The 21,688-nt window shown below is 41.4% G+C and overlaps 2 protein-coding genes across 2 annotated transcripts; both read right to left on the minus strand.

Moving 5' to 3' along the window:
* Positions 1-4,583: 4,583 nt before the first annotated feature.
* On the minus strand, positions 4,584-7,796 carry AYL99_11972 (hypothetical protein; the record flags this gene model as incomplete). Its single annotated transcript, XM_018843476.1, has 2 exons — positions 4,584-4,589; positions 7,575-7,796. 2 exons carry the CDS (start codon positions 7,794-7,796, stop codon positions 4,584-4,586), a joined length of 228 nt encoding a protein of 75 aa, XP_018687182.1.
* Positions 7,797-16,504: 8,708 nt separating this feature from the next.
* AYL99_11973 (hypothetical protein) lies at positions 16,505-18,395 on the minus strand (the record flags this gene model as incomplete). The annotated part of the gene is made up of 3 exons (XM_018843477.1): positions 16,505-16,644; positions 16,918-17,122; positions 18,258-18,395. 3 exons carry the CDS (start codon positions 18,393-18,395, stop codon positions 16,505-16,507), a joined length of 483 nt encoding a protein of 160 aa, XP_018687183.1.
* Between the last annotated feature and the right edge of the window lie 3,293 nt (positions 18,396-21,688).

Consider the following 21,688-nt stretch of genomic DNA (forward strand, 5'->3'; position numbering starts at 1 on the left):
TAGTGCTCTGGCACGGGATATCTCTCGAGGCAGAACCTTACCAAACAGAACGACCTCGCCCATACTAAGGTTTCGTCATCGACCTCGCGGCATCATAAAGAGGATGGCGCGGGTAAACTAGCTTAGCGCTAATGCGCCGGAGGCGTTTATATATGCATTGAAACCGGCACCGTTTATCGCGAGAGCAGGGTGGGCATAAATACTTCGAGTACAATCGATGCCCTCCCCACCACTTCTCTTCCTTCTAAAACTCGCGGAGCTTGCATCCTGAACAAAATTGTGGATCTCGGCTTCTGTGCAACGTCTTCAGAATAGTCACCAGCTTCGTAGACGTAGTTAGGCTTCGCTTCACTAATGAACGGTATTAGCTCCGCTCTATAGTCGATATCCAGTCTCGATCTCGTGAACGAAGAGATAGTCGATAGGATATACTTCGGCGCTTAGCATACCGGATTATTATATATCGAGGATAGAGTAGGATATATTATTAAGTTGCTTAGTACGGCATAAGGCCATAGTGGGTTCCACCGGTTACGGACCTCACTAGAACAACGCTAACTGGCGACGTCGATTCCTCTACCACTGCATTATTATCCTTCCCGTTAGCACTTGTCAAGTGTGTCGGTATTACTGTGACAGGGGTAAGGTCGACGGCCCGAGGGAGGGAGGGAGGCAACAGCCCAAAGATGGACTTCGATCCCATATTGGATCGGGAAAACCAAGCCGAAGAAAAAAGAACTGTTCACCTTTCGTCTTTGGCCAAGGCGGATCGGGGACAAGGAGAGCTCATATACTTCCTATCCGACCGAGGAAGAAACCGCTCACACCCTTTTCTCGAGTTTGTAGTTGATGCTAAGGATAGCGGGCCACTCGTCGGCGACACAGACAGAAGGTCCGATAGTATCTTCTTTGCTAGCTCTTACCTATCCGTCGACCTGGATTCCTTGGGAATCCGGGCGAGACTACAGCAAATCGCGAATCGATCACACCTATCGATGGTGCCCGAAAGACCATTATGTTCGACCTAATACCGGCTATGGTCAACGAATCAATTCGAAAAATGGGCGATTCAGGCTGGAGGATTATGAAATCCGAACCAGATATTAGACACCGCTGTCGTTTCCCCAGGTCAGGGTACTGTCGAACTGGCCAGACCTAGCCACCGCGGTGGAAAAGGCTCTGGCACGACACGCCCGACCACGACTAGAATGCCTCCGATATGTCACTTACACTCTCCGCGATATTCGCCTCCGAACTACCCTCGGGCTTCCTAACACTCCCCTCACTATCAACCATAAGCCTCTAGTCCATCGGGAAGACGGAGGCCGCATTCACTCCTCTTATGCGTATTTCAACGACACTGAATCTTTCACGAGTATGGGTAAAAAGCCTTCGGATCTACACTCTGTCAACATCTTGTGGTATGGAAGTCCTATCGTTTGAGTGGTTATCTCTCCATAACACACAGCCAGTTTGGAAGCCCTACTTGCACAGGAAGTGTAGGAACTGCCGCGTTATGGCCAGTTTGTCCACCCCGCCAGCTTGATCTCCCCCCTTCCGAATTGACCAGATGGGGGACAGGCTTTAGTATGTTTGTACAGTTTTCGGGAGAAGCTGTCAAAATGGAAGAAAATACCTACTACTTTACTTGGAAAACAGGGGCTAATCTATCCGAAATGGTGAGTTGCTGTGAGTCGGACTGGTCCCCACCGCCACTCTATGGATGCCGTTGCGTTGGCACTGCGTGGGCACTGGATCTCCCCTTGAGGGCGAACGATACTGTCCGAGAGCACTCCCAGTCACCGCCACTAAACAATCCAGAGATTTTTCCACCCCAAGGTTACAACCCGGTTCAATTCGATATGCACCCCTTCCACAGCATAGAGGAAGCGCCTTACCAGGAGGCTGGACATAATTTCACCCCCGCAAACAATTATAAAATAATCGAAGATAAAGACGTAGCGGCCATAGCATTACTCGTTTTGTACAGTTCTTGACCCAATCCCTACCTTATGGACGCGACGGTAGGCGCGGCGTCGCGAATAGTGTGCCCGGAAGTCCTCGGTGAAGAAGCCAGCACTGCTATAGTCCCAGTTGGCGGCGATCGCCCTAGAGGAGAAGATGAGGATGATCAACTAGGCACCCGTGTCCGAGCTAGCGTACCGAGTCCAAATAGCCCGTTTGACCACCTTCCTGTTACCCTAACCCTATGGGGAAGGTTAGCCGATGGGTAACACTACACCACTAACTACTACAAGACGCGCTAGTGAGTTAGCGTACCACTATTTAGATAGAGATTTTCTAGTTATATAGAAAACTAAGAATAGAACTAAGTAGTCCTATAGGTTATAAGCGCCTAAACGCTTGATTACGCGTCGCTACTTTATCGTTTAGTTTATTCTAGATTATCCTTTCCTAGCTATCTAGTAGGAATAACCTATCCTTCGTTTATAGCGGGTTTATAGTTATACGACGAGGAGGTCCTAAACGGAACCTTATAGATAACGAAGATAATATAAATCGCGACCCTTTTACTAAGGGTAATTCTATCACGAATCTACCTATTTATCTATTAATTTCTAGATAGACTAATATCGCGGGGTATATAACTATTCTAACCTAGTTAAATTAATCACTAGTCGAGCGCTAAATCGATTATCGAATCGGACGAAACCTTTTCTACTCTAATATCGTACCGAGCCGAACGGCTCTATAACGCTATAGAAAAGGTAGAATAATAGTTAAAATAGGGGAGTAAGAGTTCTAGAATAGAAACAAAAATCGCCTAATTTTATAGAGTAAAACTAACTATATAATATAGCTATTAATATATAAGATAGAACTATAGGTATAAGAGTACTATAGTATAGTATCTCGTCCTCTAGTTATCGATTCTTATACTCTAAACGTAAAGAAACGAGCGGCTAGAATAGTAGATTAGTTAGCGACTAAGGAGACTCGACTAAAAGAAGATTTTTTAGAGAATATATTAATAGCTTATTATAGAAAATAGCGAGCGTTAGAAGATAAGAAGTTCGAGAAATAAGAAGTTATAAACTTAAAGATATAGAGTATTATCTATAATCTCTACGCGAATTATATTAAGCTATTAATCGTATATAAAAAGACTATAAGAGATATACTTATAAAGCTTAAATAGACTTATAAGTAATATAGTCTTATAGCGATCTATTAATAGATAATTCTAGTTAATAATTACTTACTTAAATAGTTTAATACTCTAGAGTGATATATAAATAAATTAAGGGCGAATCGGTCTAGCTTTAATATATTAAGATATTAGTTTAATAACGACTTTTAGATATTAGTCTTCCTAAAGAGATTAGATAAAGACTATAAATTAGTAGTATTATAGATTCTTAATATATCTATAAATATAGTAGTCTTTAATAACGCTATTTAGAAGATCTTCTAATACGATATAAGAAAGGATACTTAAACTACTAGTAATAGTTAATCGAATTAAGCGAATATCTTTAAGACTTAGAGCTAGACTAAGACTAAAACTAAATAAATAAATAAAATAAGAATACTAATAATAATAAAGATTAAAATAAGAATAAGGACTTAGAGAAATAGGCCTATCGAATATATAAGATAAACGATTATAAATAAAGAAATTACAAATCGAATCTTAATCGTGTTAATAATAACGAATCGAGTAAATCGAAGTCTAGGAATAATAAGAGTAGTACTAATATCTCTATCGTAGACTAGTTAACGCCTAAGATACTTAATTATCTCAGAAGTACTGCGAGTTCTNCTTTCTAATTAATAGTAGTATATCTTATTATATAACTATATAAGGATAAACTATATTAACTTTTATTAGATATTAATAATAGTAAGATTAGTAGATTATAGCGAGATTAAGGTAGAGAACTATAGCGATATTATCTTAGATTATAATCGCGACGGCATTATAGTACCTATTTAGTTTAATAAGATCTAGTATTTCCTAGTTTTAGGAGTCAATCTATTAAGTATTTATATACTTAAGGAATAAGGAATATCTACTATTCTTAAGAGTATTCCTAAGCTTATAAATACTAGACTCTATAAGAGTAATAAGAGAGTTATAAGTATATAAAAGAAAGGTTATTATTATCTATTAAGTATAAAAGATAATATCTCGTCTCTAATTAATCTTTATCGAGAGAATTCGATTATAATACTTTCGGTACGAGATAGTAAAACGACTAGATTATAGTATTAATAAATAGATTACTTATCGCCTAACTATCTTAATTAATTAAAAACGATAGCTAACGGTATTAAATTTATAGATTTATTTAGTAAACTCTATAAGGATTATATTCTAGCTAACTAACCTTATATACTATAAAAGGGAAAAATAAGTAGTTTATTTATTAGATTATATTAATTAATTTATATCGACTTAACTAGATTAATTATACTTATATCGATTAATAGATCTAAATATATAATAACTATTACGGACGACTATTCTAGATAAGTAGTTCTTTACTTTTTAAAGAATAAGTCTTAGGCGGAGCTTTAGATAAGATATTTTATTACTATTATAGCGAATATAGATATATCTATAGCTTTTATTCGTATTAATAACGGTAGTAAGTTTAAAGATTCTATCTTACTTAAATATCTTAGAGAGATAAAGATCTATTAGAAGTTAATAATACTCTATAGTTCTAAGTTAAATAGAGTCGCGGAGTATCTTAACCGAATACTTATAAGTAAGATAAGATCTATAAGGAAAGACTTAGGATTATTAGAGCTTCTCTAGAAGAATCTAGTTTAAATCGCTATCTATTTATATAATTATAGTCCTAATCGATCGATTAATTAGATTATACTATTCGAGCGTTTTACTAGTAAACGATCTAATCTAAGTTATCTACGAATTATTAGATCTCGTATTTATATTTATATATCGAAAGAGAAGCGCTAGAGTAAATTCGCTAATAGATCTAAGGCTTATATTATACTTAATTATAGTAATTCGCCTTTAATCTATTAGATATACGATCCTATTAATCGTAAGATATTTCAATCAAAAGATATAGTCTTCGATAAGGACTAATATCGCTATCTTATACTAGTTAAGACGATAAACGAATTCGATAGTAATAAGAATATCTAGAATACGCCGTTAGTCGACTATTCGGGTTTTATATATAAGAAATCACTAGATTTACTATAATCTCATATAGAATAATAATAAGTAATTATTAATCTAATATAAGATAATAATACTATCTCTTAATAATAGATTAAGTTATTAATAGTTAAATAATAAGCTTAGCTATCTACGTCTTATCGTAGTAGTAGAATAATAAAGCTATCGTTAAAGGCTAAAGAAACGATAGAATAGATAATAGCTAATACTATTATAATATATCTTAACGCGGCGACTATTACTAGATATAAGATTATATCCTATAGTTAGACTATAAAAGATTTAGATCGTGACCGTTAGAAGTATACTATTAAATAGTAATATTAGACCTATCTTAATAATAATATATAGATAGTTATAACTATTAAGCCGGGAGTAAATATTCTTATAAACTATTAGATACTAGTTAAGAAACTAGATTAATTTAAGATATATTAAGTTATTTATAAGAATAAATAGATTCGCGACGTTAATTATTACGAGATCTACGCGTTAACTACTAGATTAGGATTAATTTATTTACTTCTTATAATCGCTTATATTAAGAGTCTTAAATCTACGTAATTAGATATAATTAACGCTTTTCTTAATTCTAGTCTTATAGAGACTATTTATATATATTATCTAATAGACTTTAGCGAAAAAGATATCTATTATTTACTTCTAAAAGCGTTATTCGGATTATATTAGTCGCTATAGGAATAATAACTAGATATCTCGTATAAGCTAAAAAAGATAGACTTTTATAGATATTAGGGAGATTAATCTATATTTATTAATACTTAGAGTATTATAATTATTCTTTATATAAATAATCTCGCTTTATTTATATAGAATAAATAAGCTATCGAGACGGTAAAGATAGAGCTATTAGCGTTCTATAAGCTAAGAGATCTTAGAGATTTATAGATATTCGTTAGGATTTAAGTCCTATATCTACTAGATAAGATCTTTATTTATTAATAAGACTATTATAATATAATCCTAGAACGATTCGGTTATTAGGATAATAGATCCGTTAGGACTCCGTTTAACGATAAGATAGTGTTACGACCTTATAAGGATTAATACCTATAGACGGTATTAAAGCGTTTTTAGGAAATAAATAATTCTATAGTATAACTAGCGAATTAGACTAGGCTAGATATTACCTATACTTACTTAAAAATCGCGTAGTTTAACGCTAATTCGTCTAATACGGCGATTAAATATATAAGTTACTTACTTAGATATCTAATAGAAACGAAGTCCTAGAGTATTTTATATAAAAAGACGTAAAGTACGACGAGATCGTAGATTATTTAGATAGTAATTAGAGAGATAAATATTCGATTAATATAAAGTTAACCTTAGGCTATCTATTTACACTTATAAACGGACCGATTATATAGTTATTAAGGAAATAGCGGACGACTATAATATCTTCGATAGAGGCCGAATATATTAAATAATATAATATAATAAAGAAGACTATTTATTTAAGGTAGTTTATTAACGAACTAGGTTATAAAAACGCTACGGTAATAACTATTTACGGAGATAACTAGACGGCACTAGCGATAGTAGAAATACTATCTATATACGGGAGGATAAGATATATCGAATTCTAGTACCACTATACGTATAAAAAGATCGTAGATAAAATAGTAGTATTCTCGTTTATACTAAAATAGCTATAGATAGACTAACTAAGCTATTAAGTCTAGTTATATTTGAGAAGTTTAGAGAGATAATTAGAATAACGACTCTAGAGCGAGTTACGAACGCGTCCTAATAAAAAATCAGATCGCGAGGATAGGATTAGCCAGAAGTGGTCAGAATAGACTAGGAGTGACTAGAGAATTAGACACTATCTAAGGTCTAGTTATTAGGATATTTTATTAAAAGTTAATATTTACTTATAGCTCTATCTAGTTAATTTGACTATAAATACTATCCGACGATATATACTCGTATAGACTACTAACGTAGATTCTGTAGGTCTTGTGGCACTTATACCTTATATAGGGGGGTATTACCCTAACCCTATAGGGAAGGTTAGTCGATAGGTAATACTGTATCACTAACTGTCATAAGACGCGCTAGCGAGTTAGCGTGCCACTATTTAGATAGAGATTTTCTGGTCACACAGAAAACTAAGAATAGAACCAAGTAGTCCCACACTTCCTGCGGACACTTTTGTTCTCGATAGCTTTCCTTAGACACCCGTTGGCACGTCGGATGGTGACCCTAACCTTAGAGTATTGCTTCGCGATCCTATCGGTCAATAAGATCTTTTAAGCTGGTATAGAGATTTGGGGAACATTGGCGACTACGATCTCTATCCACCTACCAGCCCCGGATTCCATATTCCGCTGGACACAATAGCCTCCAGTGCAAAGGCATCTCAACCGACTGTGACGGCAGTGGACGCTCCGGGATCCAGGACGGTAGGTATCCTCTCGGCGTCTGTGCCTCGCAGTCGTAGAGACGCCTCAGAGGGTTTAGGAGACGACATGAGCTCATTAGGGTATTCTGGGATAACTAAGCCGACGGGCTCTGCGCAGCACTCTCCGTGTGCGACGCCACCAGCCGTCCTCCGAGCTACCCGTAAAACGGAATCCACGTCCAGATCCATCACGCTCATCCAGGAAATCGATGCCCTTATCGCCCTTGGTCTCAGACACAGAGGTCGTTTGCTGTGGAAGTCTGACGATATCGTCTTCGACGTAGAAAGCGTATTGGACACATTCAGACTATCAAGATTACTCGGCGACAATGCGATACTAGAAATGCTCCACATCTTAGCACTAGGACGAAACGACGTACGCATAGGAAATCTAATTGTCTTTGCCATATCCTACTGGAAACTAACTGGGCTTCTGAGACGACAATACTCTTCCCGATACGTCAAGGGAATCACTCTTTTCTATTGAGCGTGAATAGGTTAGATTATGTTATGATAATTCACGATAATAAGCCATATAAAGATATAGTATCCCTAATCGCCAGAGCAATCCTCGTAAATAATGTTTGGAAGGTTCGGTACAAAGAGGTAAGACAAAGCCCGGTTGTTTAATGACGATTCTAATAGTGGATAGATCCTCAAAAACGACGGCCAAAACTCTAATATCATTCTCTTACTAGAAGCCGAGATACTCCTTAGAGGTAAGATAGTGAATGTTGTAGATTTGGATTCCCTTCGACTACGATATCTACGCCTTTTTATAGGCGAGTTGCTCGCAGACCAGAGCTCCTGGGGTATATTTTGCAGTGGTGACACGTCGATAGCGGCTCTAACCACACTCGCCTGCGGGACGACCACCCTTCAGAGATAGTACCCATCGCTACGAGATCCTTCCCTGGATGATCTTGCGTCGGCCGTTGGATGCGGTGTGGTTTTGCGTGATTTCGCAACAATAGCCCGAGGCCGACATTTGGAGCCGGAACGAAAGACAACCCCCCTGACAGCTATTATGCGGGTATTTGATCATAGCGAATCTAACCGCTACCTTAGAGGTCTCCAGAAGGACTTATCGGGGTTGTTTATCGCTCGCAGCTTCAGAGCTCTCGCCTCCCGCTTCCAGGATGCGTTGAAAGAGGACAAAAAGGAAAGAAAGAAGCTAGCGAGACGGAGACCAACCCAGTAAACAAGTTCTCCGGGATAGATGGAACATTCCAGTGCACCTTCCGGGATCCCTAGCGTCGACGCTAAGTCAATGACATACGATATGCTCATCAAGTATTGGCGCCCACCGTAGGAAGATCAGCTTTCCCTTCCAAAACAACTGTAAGCCGCCAACTATCGTGGATAATCACTTATGATATTTGAAGATGTTTATGGACTCGACTATCCGAGATGGATACTACTACCCGTGCGACCAGTACCCTATCCGGAGAACTCTCGACTCATCATTCAGCCCGAGATATATATGCTCCTACCTGCTACTATCTGTCTCTCGAAGCTGACCTTGTAAGGTATCGATCGTTAGCTCTTCGAGAGATAGAGTATCTATGTCAGAGAGCTTTAGGGTGGGATCGTTAGACGGAGAGTCAGGGGGTTTCAACACGTATCTTGATTATATAAAGCTATCCTTAAGATATCGACTTCTCGCACTATTGAGGGCTCCTCTAGTAGTGCGAGAATAGAGGTCCTATTTATCTCTTTCTATATGTACCTTATAGGGGCCGCCTTAGTACTTAGGGGCCGTTAGCCCTATAGGGGCTATTCGCCCTATAGGGGCTACTCGCCCTAATCGCCCTATGGGGGCTATACGCCTGATGGGGGCCACTCGCCCCATGGGGTGTTGTCGGCCGGGAAGCCCGGGTGACATCTGGGTACTCTCGTCGAGTTTCAAGCAAGATAAGTAGAAGGCTCGACAGTGCCTTACCCCCAGTCGCTTCAATACATACGCTACCAGATCGGGTTAGCCGTACACCGTCTGCGATTCTGAGGACAGGAAGTCACACCTAATTTGGTAGAACCAAATCTCATCCCAGATGCCGGTAAATGTCAAATCAATCGACATATTGTCTAAAGACCAATTTTCCGCGTCATTCTTCAGTCGAGAATTCCAAAGAACTGTGGAGGTGTACGTTCCTAACGGGGCGATACCTAGATCTTTGCTTAAATGCTCTAAGGGAATAGCGATCGATTCGGGGAGCCGGCTTATGATTAGGTCGTTGCCGTTACCCTATACATATCCGTGGGCGACAAATGTCAGAATAACTAACAATCGTCGCTTCTCCGACAGTGATAGTCGGGTATAATCTTCCAATTGATACTGTGGAAGGGCATATACCTTCTCTCGCAATTTCAAAGAGGAGATGGCTTCTACCAACGGAGGATCGGATGTCAGCCCCTCCACAGGGGCAAAATGTGGAGGGAGAGAGGAAGCCGTGACAAGATCAGGCACGAAGCCAGTTTCTAAGGATACTCCGTACCAGCTGAGCTAGCTTAGGTCTATAATATGTGCAGCTATCGTCCTTAAACCGAGGAAGCGAGACACTATCTCTAGAGGCTGAAACCTAAGAAAGGTGAAATTATAGATATATTTTCTTCCAAATGAGAAAAACACTACACATTAAACCTGAAAGAGAAAGCATATGTATATTTCCTCCACGGGCGAGGAAGTGGCGCGCACTAAACCTAAAAGAGAAAGCAGAGGTATATTTCCTCCGCAAGTGAGGAAATAGAGCATACTAAACCTAAAAGAGAAGCATATGTATATTTCCTCTATAAGTGAGAAAATAAAGCACCCTCAGCTTATCTTTGTCTAGTCTCTCCTAGGTAATAATACAGATACGACGAAAACAATTCCGCAAACCAAAAGGCAGGGCGATATTCACCCCTATGGGACCAGACTAAGTACGAGCAGGTGCCTTACGTCTGATGCTTCCGTAGACCGTTTACTCCTGTGCATGTGAGGAAACGAAATTGGGTCGCATCTGAGCAAGCCCCGTCAAACGGCCCTCCAAGCCAGCATTTCCCAACAAGACTGTGACTCCTCGGGCTGTTTCTACGAATAATCGCTAGACATTTGAACTCAAAAGTAGATTCATATACGTACTGCATTTTAAGGCTGGCAAGTCGAGGATGATTCCGTACTTCTTTTCGGTTAAAGCCAGTCCATTGATTACAAATATAGGACGTGTTCGAGTACCATTACTCATTCCATTGAATATGAAGCGGGTAGCCGGCTACTGCGGATATCAAGATGGAAGCGACGAGAAATGTCTTCAGGACTTACAGTTCTGTAAACTACGTTTGAAAGTCAAATTGGTACGGAAGCTGCTGATAGACGTTACTAGTTTACAGTCTAGACCAGGTATCGCAGCATTAGTTGTGGTATAGCTATGCCAGTTGGATCGTAGCCGTCAAGACTGTCGGATAGAATAAGGATTCTACGATTTGTTACTATTATGTTGCCGAACTCAGCCAATGAATTAGTGCTTACCGACACCACGGCTTAAGTTAATGTTACTACCGCAAACGTAATTATTGCGACTGAGAAGCAATAGGGGCCCAGTATGGAGTCTTAATATGTTGAATCGGAGTACTTGTGCATAACTTCGGCGTTAACAGCGGACGAAGACGCACATGCGACCAAAAGTGGTGTCATACCCTGAGCGTTCGTTGCGCACGAACGTTCGTAGATGCTCATACAAACGAATAGTACAGATAACACGGTAAGTGGGAAAGCTCGAGTTGAGTTATAAGTTCAGACTGGTCGACTCTCACGATGTTCTTTTCGCTTTACGGATCGGATCAGCAGCACCGCCAGGCTACCATCTACGAAGCCCCGATATACAGTAGGTCCGCAAAAGTCACCGGACAGAGGCTGTTTTCCACCAGAACAGGTAGTTTTCAACAGACGATATCTTAATAATTTATTATGGCGACCCTTAGTTATTTATATAGGAGAATATACTATATTATCTAAGCTTTCCATAATTATATATCTGAAAGCGCGATAGTCGAAAAGTTATCTTCTATATAAGGAACAGTTAGTTTAGATATCATACAAAAAATCTAATTTTCTATAGGACTTAACCTAATACTTTCTTTTATATAGTATAACCTTTCGTACACTACGCTTTTAGATATATAATTACTATATAGAGAAAGCTAAGATAATCCAATATATTCTACTATACAAATAACTAGGGGTCGCCATAATAAGTTATTGAGATATCGTCTGTTGAAAACTACCTGTTTTGGTGGAAAACAGCCTCTGTCCGGTGACTTTTGCGGACCTACTGTAAGTCCCTCACCCAGACACATTCCAGGCACGGTTCGCGTACTCGACACAGAACAACCATTTTACACGGGGGATGTCGGTAGTCGACGCGAAGATATTATTCTTATTCCGCCACCTTCGGTGAGATTACACCGTTACCGTATCACTTTTCGATTCTGAGCTAACCTTTTCAAGGACGATCTTAATGATCCATTAAACTGGTCAGATAAGCGTAAACAGCTGGCAATAGCCTGTATGCTCGGGTACACCGTAGCGATCGGTATCTCGTCAGCGGCAATTTACTCTGTCCTAGAGAACATCTCGGCACATACAGACCTAAACTTGTCCACTCTCAATCAAGGAACCGGATACATGGTGGGTGCTTGTCCTTTAGGCCATTGTTGGGGTGTATTTACTGATCAACACTAGCCTCGAGGGGCGCTGCTCAATACTAACAAGTCATAAACACACAGTTCCTCTCATTCGGGTGGGGGTGTCTTTTTTAGCAACCAGTGGCCTTACAGTACGGAAAGCGACCGGTTTACCTATCTAGCACCCTAGGGACAATAATTACTATGATCTGGGCATCGCATTGCACGTCCAAGTCCACCTGGATTGCTAGCAAAGTCTTGCAGGGCTTTTTCGGAGCTCCGATCGAGAGCCTTTGTGGGGTTTCGGTGACGGACCTGGTACGGTGAATCTTCCTCTCTGACCGGAGAAGTGCCTTTAAAGATAACCATTGTCGCGAGGTAGTATTTCGTGCATAAGCGAGGGTTTTACATCACCATATACGGCCTGGTGCTTTCGGGAAGCAGTACAAGCGCGCCGATTGTCAGTGGTTTTATTGCCGACGGACAGGGATAGCGATAGGTCCTGGTAGGCCCCAAAATTACCCTCATTTCCATCTGTGACGCTTGACTCCTTTTGCTGACATTAGCTTCACAGTATTGGTGTGCTATTTTGTGTGCCCTTGTTCTCGCTTCTTTGTCCCTTCTCATAGAAGAGACAAATTATCGTCGAACTTCCGCGGATGCCACCGACGCCGTGAACCTTGAATATTCGAGTAAGAAGATATAGGCCAGCAAATTGCGACTCTAGCAGGTGACTGATGTTCAAGAACCAAATCGGTTGATCAGTATGATAATAAGACCTCTCATCTACGCTACGTTCCCTATAGTGGCCTTCTGTGGATTTTCTTACGGTTCGAGTCTTCTATAGGATAGTCTCCTTAATGCGACTTCCTCGTTAGTCTTGACGAAAATCTACGGATTCCGAACAAGTATAGTCGGAGTCTCGTACATCGCGGTCCTACTCGGTGTCTTAGTCGGCGCTGCATATACAGGCATATATAGGAACAAATATACGATGCAATTGGCACGAAAGAATAGTGGACTGTTGGAAAGCGAATACCGACTCCGACTCCTCGTCCCTGCAATTTTCATTCTGCCGGGCGGTTTTATCCTCTGGGGAGTCGGCGCTTACCATGGCGTTCACTGGGTCGGAGTCATTCTTAGCATGTTTTTGATCACTAGTGCGAGTTCGATCATGGTCCAGGAAAGTATTAACTATTGCATCGGCTCGTACCCTCTAGCTAGAGAGGCTATATCAGCGTCATCTTAATCCGGAACACCATGATCTTCGGTCTCAGCTACGGGCTGACACCGTGGGTTTTGAATCTCGGGCTACAAAACGTATTCATCATAGCGGCCATCGCAGCCTTTTTACAATGCTCTACTATCATCGGGATGATCTCTTACGGGAAACGATAGAGAGAGAAAAGCGTGCCTCGCTACCGCAAATATGTCATTCAGACGGTAGGGAGGACCATCAATGACGTCTAAGGTACACTCACTCCATGGTATTTCCGAGACAGAAGGGGTCCAGACTCCCGGATCTTTAATGGGATCTAGAAAGGGAGGCTTCCTAGCGAGGTTTCGTAGACTATATATAATGATCAGTCTGGGCAACATCCAGAGATCATATCCGGGAAAGGCTCCAAATGAGAGTTCCTCCGTGGGAAGAAATATTTGTGACAGTTTCTGGAGGTCATCCTGGTTTAGTAATAGCAGCCAGTCGCATTCTTCCGGGTAATTCAGATCTGATACGGAGGTTTGAGACGGGTCAACAAATTATAAGTCCCTTCCTCGAGATTTCTATCAGTGTGCTACAGACTCATATTTACCCAGTGTCATATTGACCCCGCGTAGATACTTCTACGATTTACAGAGTGCACCACTTTTTGCACCTCCAATCCACCTATTGCTATATCTCAGCCTGAGTTCAAGAAGTGTCCAACCATTATGGGTTCAATACCGACTACCACTCACAACTGTCATGGGAAATAATACCTTTTTATCACTTTCGCTATCGTACGGAGCTAAAACAATTCACCTAACGACTTAGGTGATCGGGGGGTTCGCGGTCCAATAACCCTTCACTCACTCTAGTAGGGCCATATCGCTCCCTCCGCGCCTAGCCTCCGTGAGTCCTCCTCGCGCCACCTAATCGCGTAAGGTGCCTCGCTTGAGGCTTAGCTGTACACTTGTGTAATCTACGACCTAACCTTTCACTACCATACATAATTCCTTGTAATTTAACGTGTAGAGAGCTACACGCGCCAAATGGCAGTCGACTTCAACACTAAGGTGTAGGCCGCGGCTATAGCTGTCACAGGGGCAGTGGCGATCGTGACATTGATCGTTCAGGCAGCGATTGATCAGGAAACGCTAGGTATGGACTTAACGTTACTATTGATGTTTCCTACGACGCGCTAACTACTTAACCACAGCTAAAAGACGTAGGAAACGTAAGAAGGTGCGTCGGTCGCGACTATCTCGACCACTCATTCCGTTTAACTAATTCATCTTCAACCTTAACGATCTAAGCGATAAAGCGATCTTTACCAGACTACGCTTTACTAGGATAGAGATCGAGACGATCCTACCGTTCCTATTACTAGACGCCGTTAAGTACCGTAATAGGTATAGACTATCGCCAGTGAAGGCTCTATCTATCGTCCTTACTCGTCTCGCGTGGCCTAATCGCCTTATTAATCTCTCAGACCTTTTCGGTTGTTCACCTTAGTAACTGTATATTATCTTTAACGATATCACAACCCACCTTACTCGGACCTTTCGATATAAGCTCTTCTAGGAATCGCGATACCTATAAAGAGATAAAATCCTTACCTTCGCATAGGCGATAAAAGAGTACGGAGGCGGGGATAGAATTTAGGGCTGGATAGACGGAACGATCGTTGAGATAGCCAGGCCAGAAAGAGATCAAGAGGTGTGCTATACCGGGTATAAAAAGTGCTATAGCCTGAAGTTCTAGGCTATCGTTACACCTGATAGAATAATCGCCTCGTTCGTAGGGCCCGTTATTACTTCTAAAGGCGATTAGGCGTTACTTAAACGATCAGGAATTGAGGATTAGATTCGAAAGATATAGCGTGATCATGGAGTGCCTCAAAATAAAGAGCTTTTTTTGTATGGGGATCCTACTTATTATAGCTCTCCCATTTGTATCGGCGCATTTAAAAACCCTCCTCATAGCTAGATAACCGAAACGTAGAGAGCGTTTAATCGAGAGATATCTAAGAGGAGGATTGAGATGGAACACGACTTCGGACTGCTTAAGAATCTCTAGATGAAGTTAGCACTGGAATAAACTATAAAGGTAGCGTAGTCTCCTATTAGTAGCTGGGTAATATTAGCGATTCTTCTAACTAATATTCTGATCTGTTTGCGCGGTAATTAGATCTCGTAGAGGATAAAGATAGCACCGCTATCGCTAGAGGAATATATAGCACGTTAAAGAGGCTATCTAAGATAACCTCGTTAGCGTTAATTATAGTGTTATTGAGCGATAATATATATAAGCGGGGTTAATTTTCAGTTAGAGTCTATGAACTTGAGTAACGTTAATTCTAACCAATAGTGTTAGAGCGGATAAACTATATTCCGCCGCTAGTATATATATAGTTAGTCGTTTTAAATATTAGCCAATAGGAAAGGTCCGGAGAAATGTTATCACGTTCCGCGATATCAGAATAAGAGCGTAGTTGTCACCCGGGAAGCAGGGCTATTACAATAACTATTATAACACCTCTATTCTCGCACTGCTAGAGAGGCCCTTAACAGTGCGAGAAGTCGATATCTTAAGGATAGCTTTATACAATATAGATACGTGTTCAACCCTCTAACTCTTCGTCTAACGATCCCACCCCAAGGCTCTCTAATAGTAGTTTTCAAAATCTCAATATGCTATTTTTTGCCTACTACTCTTTAGGTATTAATAGGTCCAGTAACCGGTCTAACTTACCACTTAAATCGTCCTGCTTTTTCTCCATAATCTTTATCCTTTTCTCTATATCTGAGACGTTTAGATTAGACGATATTAATTACCCTAATATCGCTAGTTCTCTAAGACTTTGGGCCATATCTTAAACCGTCTGCACGAGAGTCTAGTTGATAGTTAAGGACGATTATTTGACGGTCTTTCTGACTCTCGCAGAGGATCTAGTAGTTAATGCCGATCTGCTTGCACTACGTGAGATAGCGATAGCTAATCTACGGCCTCATCGATTAACGGTCCTCGCTAATCGTTAAGAGAGATAGTAGTCGTTATTAATCTCATCGAAGTTTGAGACGCTAACTGTCTCAGATTCGTTTTCGAATAGCTCAAGTAAAGCCTCAAGATCATCCTCCTCATTATCCTCCTCTATCTCGTCGTCGTTAGCACTCTCTAAAGAAGAGTTAGTCGGTCTATCCTGCCTCAAAAGAAGCGAGTTTGTGGCGAATCTATCGGCCTGCTCCTATCGATATTCATTCGCTAACGTCTTTATCGTCGTCCTCTGCCTCTTATCTCGAGCTATAGTATCTTCCTTCTCTTTATAGATATCACACTACTCATCCATAACTAGAGCGAACTCATCTTTGCGAGGTTCTGTACCCGATGGATTCTACATCTCCATAAGGCGGAAGGTCCTCCACTAGGTGACTCATTTACTCCGTATACTAAGCCAATCTCGAATGCGTTTGTGGTCTTGTTCATGAGTGATGTTGATAAAGAGACGGACATCTTCCTCCCACACTTTCACACTGAGGTTACGGAACTTAAAGGCGTTCGAGATGCAGTGTTGGACCACCACCTTCCTCTCTATCTCCTCCTGTTGGTCATAGGTGCGTATAGGGAAGAGCTCGCGGTAGCTCAGGGCCCAGGCCTTTAAAAGAGTAGGGTTAGTTGGTTTATCAGGGTAGGCTTTTATGGCCGAGGCATGCCGTTGATTCATCATTCTATACAATCCACAGGCCAAAACTGAAAGGGCCACTATCACGCCGCACAATCCTCAACGCGTAGGAACACAGATTCCACTTGGCAACTAGGCCTTTTCAGGCCACTTACGGAGCCCTTAGGCTACGGAGACGGAGGCGCTAAAGCTCCGTGATTTCACGGAGATTTAGCGCTGTTTCCTCCGTGATATCGTCGCCGCCTATCCTATCTAGGTATCAAGGCGCGCGAGGAGGCACTGGTGCCACGCCAGCGAGACTAGCCACGAACACCTCAATTTTGGTGCCTAATCGGGGTGCGGAGGGAGACAGCGATATGGCCCTAGTAATTTCTGACGAACATCAATATTCTTGCTATCCTTCCTGCCACTTTGATACGCCTCCTAGTCTTTCACTGTTATTCTCGTTCTCTTTGTGCCTAGTTTGAGTCCGACATTATGCGTCTTTAGGAATAGTTCCGCAATTTGGTCAGCCGTTTGACGGAACTTGACGAGCTGCATCTTCGAGATCCACGGCACGCCACTGCTTATGGTGGCCAAACACGGCATGAGCTTATTGTCCACCTTACTATTATTTGGGGAAGTCACGCTGGGTTGGTCGCGAGAAGTTACGACTAACGGCCCTTGTTACGCGACTCTCTTGATTTCGTGGTCGAAGTCTATTTCAAAATTAAGCATATTGGCAACATCCCGCCGGGACTCTGTTTCAGTTTTCGTGTCGATTTTCCGATCCCAAGGACCTGGGCGTCCACTACGTATAATATGCGTATCAGAGTTCGTGTTGATTTCCATCGAACACCTCATCAAGGGCAGACTTACAGGTTTCGAAGAAAATTACTTATACTGCACAATAAGTCTTTTAGGTCACACGTTTTTTTCGAGCGGAACTCACCGATTTTCGCTCCTCAGAGAGCTTTCCTACACCGCCCCCTACCGCCGACATTTCTTTTTCTATCCTCCGAGCTTCATGTATTTCCCACTTCTTCTCCTTAACAGCCATCGACAAGAGGCCATCAGCGACGCCGGAACAGTAACTGAAGACTGGCGTTCTCCCCCTATGGACGCATACCCATTCCGATATCCTATTGTATGCGATCTCAAACGCGATGGCGGCTATAGCCGTATTGGCACGAATACCGTAGAAGTGCCAGTCAATCGTTAAGTATCCATTCTGCACGTACCGTCTGCATTCATAAAAGGTGGTCATAGCTTTGCCGAGATTACGAACCCGACCTTGCCTTTACCCAGGTTTGCGCTCCGTGGCATTACTGATAGAGACAATACTCTCGCCATCAAGCGGCGTAACGTCTCCATTTGGACGTTCCGTCACCACATCTATATTCGTAATATTATATTGAGTCATCAAGCGAGAGCAGAGAGATAATACAGCCTTAGCTTCCTGTTCGACAGTATTTGGGTGATTAGCGAGCGCCAGACGTTTTCGAATCCGCTCAATAACATAACCGTGCCCCTTTAAAGGGTCGGCCGCGTGGGAAAACTCTTCCGGAAATATGTTACTAGCGAGGATCGTGACCTTTGCTCTGTGGTGAGGGACGCGCGATCGTGAACGTGCTTCCTTTGATTGATCGGACTCTAGCTGCGCATCGGTCAAGTCGAAGGATTGAGCAGTATCGCGATTGTTTCGCTCGCCCTTCTGTCTTGGTGCCATTGGAACACCTCAAAATCCCCTCTACGATGGCAAGGGGATAAGTGGACAAGATCGCTCAAAGTAACTTCGGAGTACGAACATGGAATAATGTGCACGAGACACGCAGTGGCATTTATCGAGTATTTGGATAGCATATGGTTTGATCAAAGGGAGGCAAATTGTCTAGCTCAGGAATTGTGAAAACGCTATTAAGCTTCATCGTTTCAGCGTTGACCTGTTCGAACGCCAGCCAGTGCGGAATCAGAACAGTGTCCGATCCAGACATCCTTATTACTGACTTCCAAAAGGTGGTATTCAGGTGGACCTACCTTCGTCAGCTCTAACCTAAATTCAATATTAGATTTCGTGAGTGATTATAGATTGGACTACTACCTGATTTAGGCGACTACAGCCGCAAAGTCTATCATTTGAAGACAGTTCCTACACTATTTTACTGATCTTTCCCGGCGCGCCACACGTTTCAGCCTCATCCCCGTGCCAGCTCTCTGCGCAGTCGCCACGCTGCCTTGCACCGGCCACATACGCCCGTCTGGACATACACCTACAGCCCGATCGGACATTCTTCACAATGCGTCTATATAATCGCTGGGTCAGTGCTAGCCATAGTCCAGTATTAAACATCTTCAAAGACATCCAGCCGCCTATCACTATCTAGCGTTTAACGCGCCTACTTCCTAACCAACTTCGCCATCACCTCGCCGTCATTACGATCACCGCAACTGCCGCTCTGCGCCCAGTCAGTCTACTAGAGTAGTATCCCCTTACGGGTCACAACGACAACTCGAGCTTTTTTGAGCCATGGGAAGCACGGTCTGCTTATCTAGGCCGTATATGTACTCATAACGTGCCGCCAGAGCGCACCCGACACCATACGGCTTCTGAAATTCGACGACTAGGGTGAGCCCAGCCTAACTGGTGACCTTCAAGATAATATCCCTCCCTACGCGATCCTCTCGTATATATGGGGAGACGATAATGACGAGATTAATTTCGATAATCTAAAATAGAAATCTTTTATAAATAAGGCTAGTTATATAAAGATCTAGTTTTATAGCGAGTAAGCGAAGAAGGATAAGCTCGAATACTTCTAGGTGGATATATACTATATTAATAAGGCAAATAATACCGAATACTCTGCTTTTATTAACTCTATATTTCGCTAGTACCGCGATGCCGTCAAGTACTATATCTACCTAGCCGACGTGTTAATCCCTAACGGTGAAGACCATACGGAACGGATATGGGAGCGGGCGTTTCGCAATAGTAGATAGTTCATATAGAGCTGGACACTTCAAGAGCTTTTAGCGCCGATATCGGTCGAGTTCTTTTCACGAGAAGGATATCGACTAGACAGTAGAGGTACTCTCGAATAGTAGATCTACGAAATTACGGATATTCCGCTTACGGCCCTCCGCGGTACGCCGTTATCTTCATTTAGTGTGGACGAGCGTTTCCGGTGGGCTATTAAATGTAATACTAAGAAGAAGGAGGATAAGATATACTATTTATTCGGGATCTTTAGTACCTTTGTCACCCGGGAAGTAGGGCTGTTACAATGACTGTTACAATGCGCTTCCCGGCCGACAACACCCCATGGGGCGAATGGCCCCCATCAGGCGCTTGACCCCCATGGGGATAACGGCCCCCAAATGCCAAGGCGGCCCCACGAGGTATATATAGGAAAGAGATAAAGAGGACCTCTATTCTCGCACTACTGGAGAAACCCTCAACAGTGCGAGAAGTCGATATCTTAAGGACAGCTTTATATAAATTAAGATACGTGTTCAACCCTCTGACTCTTCGTCTAACGATCCCACCCTAAGGCTCTCTGATAACCTTTATATCTCCCATCTACGGCGAAGAAGACTACGCTTTTATCCGGCTTAATAGAGAGCTCAGTCGGTCTCTACCGAGTAAGTTCACTATTATTATCTAACTAATCTTATACCTAACCTATCTAGGAATAAACCCGGATAAGAGTAATATATACTGGATAGTACCTCACTCGTCTAATACCTTATTCATAGGGAGAATAGAAATTCTTAATAGTTTAGAATAGAGAGTTTACGCGGCGATATAGAATAACTTACGCTCTAATTAATATCGCGTAGTTATTATAAGTCTAGATAACTAAGATAAGAGTAAGATTAACCTATAGTTATCGAAATATATTTAATTATTATAGATTATATCCGTTCTAATTATCTTTCTAAGTTAATACTACTAACTCCGGCTAGACTCTAGAGAGTTTTCTAGATTAATATTAATACGCTCTCTTTAGCGAAGAATAGATTTCTTAATATCGCTTATTAACTTTAAATCTCTATATTCTCGTAGGAGAAAGACCGATAAGAACTAGCTAATATCCGATAATTATAGATATTAATACTAGATAATATAGATAATCTCTATATTAACTACTATATCTACTTCTCTCCCGGCTTATCGGGCGTAATAGTACTAATATCGCGAAATACTAAATATTAGAAGTATATTATCTTTGAATATATAACTTTAGAAGAACTTCTAGTAGAGGAGATAATAGAACTCTTATTAAAGGTAGCTAATATTACTAGCGACTCCCGCTCTCTACTAGATAATAATATACGAAAGATAGCTATCTTACTCTAGTTATATTCTCTCGCCCTAATCTAGACTAGAGCGTATATATAATACAATTACTATAGTCTAGCGGACTATCTCTAAGTATACTAGTATTAACGGAAGCGACTTCTTAAATTTTAACTATTATAAATTATCAGAGAGTCTCGGGGTGGGATCGTTAGACGAAGAGTTAGAGAGTTAAATATATATCTATATTATATAAAGCT

This window comes from Fonsecaea erecta, assembly GCF_001651985.1.
Source record: "Fonsecaea erecta strain CBS 125763 chromosome Unknown Scaff20, whole genome shotgun sequence".
NCBI classification, from domain to species: domain Eukaryota; kingdom Fungi; phylum Ascomycota; class Eurotiomycetes; order Chaetothyriales; family Herpotrichiellaceae; genus Fonsecaea; species Fonsecaea erecta.